This window comes from Glossina fuscipes, unplaced genomic scaffold, assembly GCF_014805625.2.
Source record: "Glossina fuscipes isolate IAEA_lab_2018 unplaced genomic scaffold, Yale_Gfus_2 92055, whole genome shotgun sequence".
NCBI lineage: Eukaryota > Metazoa > Arthropoda > Insecta > Diptera > Glossinidae > Glossina > Glossina fuscipes.
The window spans coordinates 1-6840 of NW_024005058.1; the positions used below are offsets into that span (position 1 = coordinate 1).

The 6840-nt window shown below is 34.0% G+C and overlaps 2 protein-coding genes across 2 annotated transcripts; both read right to left on the reverse strand.

Annotated features, from left to right (window-relative positions):
- Positions 1-1689: 1689 nt before the first annotated feature.
- LOC119644132 (mitochondrial inner membrane protease ATP23 homolog) lies at positions 1690-2202 on the reverse strand. The gene is given in 2 exon segments (XM_038043662.1): positions 1690-1878; positions 1933-2202. Coding segments are annotated over 2 exon segments (459 nt in total).
- A 4254-nt stretch (positions 2203-6456) lies between these two features.
- LOC119644131 (ribosome-releasing factor 2, mitochondrial-like) lies at positions 6457-6834 on the reverse strand. The gene is made up of 2 exons (XM_038043660.1): positions 6690-6834; positions 6457-6633 (listed from the first exon to the last, which is right to left on the reverse strand). Exons 1-2 carry the CDS (start codon positions 6752-6754, stop codon positions 6498-6500), a joined length of 201 nt encoding a protein of 66 aa, XP_037899588.1. The 5' UTR covers positions 6755-6834; the 3' UTR covers positions 6457-6497.
- Positions 6835-6840: the final 6 nt, after the last annotated feature.

Below are 6840 nucleotides of genomic sequence, written 5' to 3' on the forward strand. Positions count from 1 at the left end.
CATATCGTTATACCACGTTCACGTTCTTGAGTTAAATAATCCGTGACAGTATTTCCCCGATGCACTTCACCTAAAAACCTCGTTTTCCCAGCATAGAAAAGCATACGTTCTGTAGTGGTAGTCTTTCCTACATTTTTCGAAAATTTTCATTAACAATGTCAACAATAATTTTTAAAACATAAACCAAAATACCGGCATCTATGTGTGATAATATTGCTATATTTCTTATATTTTTACTGCTGTAAAAGCGCTGTGAGACGTACTTTATATTATTAGGATACATTTTTAATAAAATACTTTGAAAAAGAGTCATTGTATGCTTGTTTTTTTAATAAATAACGAAATATAAACTTATTGATAGGTATTTTTATTATTTTTTTTTTGGTTAAATATTATAAAACAGTAATTTACAAAAACAGCTGTTTTGTCATCTCATTGCAGTAAACCGTTCTTTTATCAGCTTTTTTAAAATGACGTTTTTCAAGCATGGTGTTTGCCTTGCTTAGCCTTTCATAGTCCTAAAGGGATTGAGATATATTTTTTAGAGTAACAATTCGTAGTTGATGAGGATAATATTTTTGTCGGAAGTCTAAAGGACGTCCTACAAAATATTTTCGCATATGAAGTGACTGTAGATTGTAAATCAACTTTCTCGAGATAATTTGGAACAAACGATTTTTAGATAAGCTTCTGCTTGAGAAGAAGTTTTAATACACAGAGGATTAAGGTAATTGTCATACGAAAAAATAAAGAGAGTTTTTCCTTTTGCCTGAATCAAAGCTCCCCACATAAAACTTATCATTATTCTTTTCATATAAATTTAATTTAATTGATTCACCCTACGCTAAGAATTGTAGAGTGACATATGTTTTCAAACATTTTTATTGAAAGCAAGAGCACCCTCTTAAAAACGCGCTAAACTCTATATTAAATATAAAAGAGTAATTCAAAAGTAATTTGGCAACACTTGAGAGCAAGCGTCTGAATTTGTTTACAATTGAGAATAATTGTAAAAATCAGTTTGTATTTGTTTATGATTGAGAATAATTGCGGAATTAACTGGAAATCAATCTTAAAAACGGAAGTAATCCACTTATGAAACGGTTAATGTAACCTGTACAACAGACATCAAACAATTAATTTCAATTACGACAAAAATCTTTCATACCCATCTAGATGAGCATAATCTTACGTTTCTCAACCATCCACAATACTTGTTATATCCACAAATGCCATCCACAATAATTGTTATATCCAGCCATCTACGAACTGGCTGGCTACGTTCCAAAGCAGCTAATGTGTGCTTTACGCTCGCATAATTTTAATATTGAATTATTTATAATAATGTTATTGCTGCGCTTCTTGAATAAATATATTGTACCGGTCTTCTTCTTGATACTTTTTGTTGTATCGGTGTTCTTGATGCTTTTTATTGCTGCGCTTCTTGAATAAATATATTGTAACGGTCTTCTTGATACTTTTTATTGTACCGGTCTTCTTCTTGATACTCTTTATTGTACCAAGTCTTTTCTACATAAGATTTTTATGGGATAGATACGATTATACGCACGTTAGACACAAGAAAGCGAGAAATAGCGAGGCAAACGTTGCCGGTCAACAAATAAAATTATTTTTCTTTCAAAATTATTAAAAAAGAAATAGATTTATTTCATCAAAAAAGACAAAAATTTAATGAACATTATCACCCTATATAGGTCCTTCCATGTAAGCTGTATGCTTGTCTGGAGAATTACGCCCAATAGATTCCAAATCATTATAACATCTATGGAAGACTCTTTCCATTGCTTCAGTGACAGCTTGACGTGATACATTACGCACAGACAAAACGGAAGCCAAAGCTTTGGTTTTAACACAATTCTACAAATAAAATATGTTCAGATAAGCAGCTTGCTATCATTTCCGTAGCAGCACCTGATGCGCCTGTTTAATGTTAAACAGCGAAGTATCACCTTGCATCACGGCGCTCAAAAGCGAGCAATGAGCTAAGTTGGCTGCTCTGATTTCCGTGCAAGCCAAATAGTCAATGTTACGAAAATCTAATTCATTATTGCAATAATCAAACATACGAATCATTTCATTAGTAAGCATGCCCTGAATTATTCCTTGTTTTCTCGCCATATTTTGGCAGATCGCAATTTGATATGTCTGCGTTGGGCAACCAGAATTTTTTAAAGTACCCATCATAAGTCGCATAAATTAAACATAAAAGCATTTTTTGTTTTTTTTTTTCGGTTTTAATACTATAAGCATTTATTTAAAAAGTAATAACAGCATAATGTATAAATATTTTCAATTTAATAATAAAAACTCTTACATGATCTTGTTAGAAGAAAAATTAGGAAATTAAATTTCTTAATTGCCAAAGAACAATGTTTATTTATAAACTAAATTAATAGTCACCGTAACAATTAGATGTCATTTGTCATTAACTCATAAATTCTTAACGCAAAACGAAAAAAAAAATTCTGCGCACATTTCGGTATACTTCGCATTCGATTGTAAAAAAAGTAATGCTTTATAACAAAAAAAGGAAGTTAGTTCATAGAATAGTCAAAATGACAAAAAATTAAAACCAATTCATATGTTTATGGTACAAATTTAAATTCCTATGAATAGAAAAGTGTTACAATTATTATTTACTCTGTTTTCCTAAAAGGAAAAAAAGGAAAAAAAAAACAAAAAAAAAGCCTTAAAACTTAACAAAAACTCCCTACTCTTGTGCATGTTTAATATTTAATGTACAGTTAATCTAGCAAGAAAAGAAAAAAAAAAAGGAAAAACAAATTCGATATATGAATATAAATAAGAGATAGTACAGAAGAAATGTAGTGAACGCAGCAATTTGTTACTAGGAATTTAACGTTTCCTTAAATTAAAGTTTACACAAACAAAACAATAACGGAACAAATGCTCCAATAGCTATAAATATTGGTAAAAATAATGTAGAATCGTCCACCGAATATCCGGTTGCCTCGGACATTTGGTGGCATTGGCGATTTATGCGCTGAAGGCATTTTTGTAAAGAAGATATTTTCTGATTTTAAATCGATGTGAACTAATTCATTGGAATTTATATAAAAGCTAATCCCTCGGCTATATGCAATAGTAATATTTTGCATATTATTTATTTCGATCATTTCGATCATTGCTTTATCATTTTGACGCTACTAAGAAGATGGTGGAAAAGGCTCGCCGGAAAAAGAGAAGAACTCATAAAGAAATATGACCAGGAAGAGGCGAAGATAGCCCACTAAGGTAGTCCACATATTTTGTCAATTTTGCCTTTACTAGAGAAGTACTTGTTAAGTCGTAATTTATCACATTGAAATAGTAATGAAAATTAAAAAGTTGTAAAAAGCATGCAATTGTAAAACAAACTAAGCCTCCCCACAAAACCAAAAAGCATTATTGCCAATATAACTGTCATGTCGAATCACATTAAGCTTACTGAAAGGATGCAATTGTTGCAAGTCTCTAAACAATTTTTATAATTAGTTTAGTGCCTATGGGGAGAGTGTATGTTACATCCGGAACATGCTAATGAAAATAAAGTTTTTGCGATCGTTTTCACTACTCTTTAATATACATCGAAAACTTGTTTCCCTATATTCTTTTAGATTTTTTTATAGCGCACTTTGTAGTTTGCAATTTTTCTCCATGAAAATACGCTTTCTCTTATGAAAATACGCTTTACAGCAAATAATAACAATAAATTTTATTGTTTTTTTTCTGCATTTTTAATAACATTAAGAATGATTTCTTTTTCTCTCTAGGTGTGAGCTTTGGATTTTCGTTAAGTTTTACAACTCATTTTGTTGATTTAGCACTTAAAAATTTCCAGTTACCTTAACAAGGACCCGAATGAAGTAAGTCTAAAGGTAGCCCAACTAGCGATGGCAAAAAACTACCTTCACGTTGTTCGGTATTATATATTGTAAGGAATACATTTTCTATCTCTATTTTTACTTGTATTTATAATGAGGTATATGCACAGACACACAAGGTCGTATTATCGTGATATTATCTATATATATAATTTGGATACCTTCTTTATAACCTAAAACACTTACGATGCAAAGGTATATGAAATTGGTTTGGTTATATGTATGTAAAACCCGGAAGGAGTGGAGATAGACTTATATTTTACTATGCCGATTTAAGCTTGTCTGTTTGTCTTTCTGAAATATGGTACACTAATGGGTTTTGACACAAGGTCGAATCCATTTAGAAATGCTTGGGATCGGACCATTTTATCGGCCACTTGCCTTATAACGCATTGTTTTGAAAAGGATTTGTATATTAGGCTGTGGCTCATTATAGTGTTTTTCATTGTTTTCTATATATTATTACGACATAATTTCTCCCATGTATATAACTACTCATCACTCATGTTTTCCTTCACCGTGCAGCGTACCACTGGTATCGGAAGCTTTGTTGTACCCGAACGACTAAAACGTGCGTACCTTACTTCTATATCGAACTGGGATATGTTGGATGTACAAAGGAGTGATACACAAAGTGCTTCTCAATCGCATTCTGTTTAAAATCGATCCCACCTTCAGCGGTGGTGTAGATTACCATGTAGAATTTTACTTCTCCCGTTATGGCTACCGTAAACAACACTACGTTGTCTCACGAGTGTTTAGAAATTTGGGTGAACAGTTCTTGTTTCCCTCCCGAGTACAGATGTGTAAATGGCCACAATTAGATATACACTTAAATGATGAGGAAAACCTCTTGTTAGACAGTTGCCAGTGTAAATGGCACAATTGCATACTGAACTCTATGCAGAAAAAAGCCGTAGCAAATATACTACGAGGAGAAGTTCACAACATGCCATACGTGATTTTCGGAATCACTGGCACAGGAAAAACGGCAACGCTAGTGGAAACAATTTTGCAAATTTTTAAATTGGTACCCGGTGCACGTTTGCTTGTAGGCACACCTTCTAGTAGTTCTGCTGATTTCATAACGACGCGTTTGCTCGAACCCCCTGTACTCGAAATAGGCGAGGTTATACATGTAGTATCTCATAATGAATTCAAAAAAAACTTATAAAAGAGCATTTGTGGCCGCATTGCGCAACAGGGGATAGATATTGGGATACTGGCATAGATGACACCTATAAAAACTGTTCAAAGCGCTTAATTAACAAAAGATGGAGCCAAGGATATACGACGACTGACGACCACCGTCTGATAGAATCACTAGACTATCGGATTGGAACACAGGTCGAAGAAGAGTTTCGGCCATTCGGCCTGGATGGCGTGGCGTATCGGGACATGGAAACTGACAAATGGACACCTCAACACGGAGAATATTTCCGGGTACTCACGTGGTATGCAGTAGGAAAATATATCAGAGATAAACTAAAATGCCAGCCATGTCTACAGGAATTCACAATTAATAAAAGAAGCGCATGCAAAAAAGTGGGCCGTCGAATTGTGATCAGGAATAAATATGGCAGCGGCATCCTGACGAGCAAGTGTCTCAAACCGGAGTTCCTGACAGAAGACATTAATAAAACATTTAATATCGTCTACAAGACGTTGTTCAGCATCTATAACGAACACAGTTGCAAATATCGGAGCACGTTTGCAGGCAATAGTTTTAACCCATATTCCATTTTTCGAAAGAAGAGGATCCTGCACCTATGGAAACGAGCATAGGAGGAATCTGCTCGGATACATAATAAAATTGGCGCTGAATGAAACCCAAAAAGTTTTAAACACGATCTTAAGCATACTTCTCCTAAGCTCTTACTTACTAATGATGACCGAGCCCATGGCAAAACTATTCTTTTCTAACCCAATGTCGTCACTTAAGAGCAACATTTGAGCAGTTGACCAAGGTGTTGCTCCGGCCTCTTACATCAAATGCTACTATTTGGTGCGGACTCCGTACCAATATAAATCAATATTTTTTTATATACGAAATCAAACCGTAAAATTCAATACAATCACGTTAGGCAGATGTAAGGAAAATGTAGCTTTTAAAAACAAATTTTAATAAGGAACAACTTTTTTTCGGGAGATTGTTTTTCAAAGCACTGAGGAATTCATATATTGAGGCCTATATGTCCACCTTAATGAAAAACATTGTGTAAGTTTAGTAAACATTCCCGATTATTTTTGCAAAAAATTTCCAGATAGGTCGGAATAATCTTTTCAAACTTTTTAAGAATTAATTATTTTAAGCTACGGTAACTGAATCCCTGCATCAAAATAAATGGGTTACCTTTTGTACGAATTGACCAGCCACTGCCATAAAAAAAGAATCTGCCGTTCCTCGGCCTATGTTAATATTATGCAAACATATTTACGTATTGACCGCTTGACCACCCACTTTTGGTCCCTTTTCCAAAGCAGCCAGACAAGCTTTACGCAGCATTTGTAAAGTTTTTGGCCTCAAACTTTGCAAATATTGGGCATTTTCCCGGGATTTATCTGTATCACGTACTAGCGTCAAAGCTCCATTTAGCACCGGAACAATCCTTTGTCAGAAATTGTACGCACATTTTTCTTCATTTCTCCCCTTAAGACACGTACTAGCGTCAAAGCTCCTCTCTGCGTGTCATGTATTATTTTCAAAACTTTTCCTGCAAAATCGTTCCTATAAAATATGATTCATTACTTACTTTCCAAATCATATTTCGCCATGGTACTTACTCGAAGCAATCATATAACCGATTGCTCTCATCTGGCGCGGGCAAATAATCATTAACCGCGTCCATTAACTTCTGTATGCCTACATTTTTATAAGCTGAACCCAATACTACGGGAATCAATTTTTGTTGGCATGTAGCCCTTCTTAAAGCAG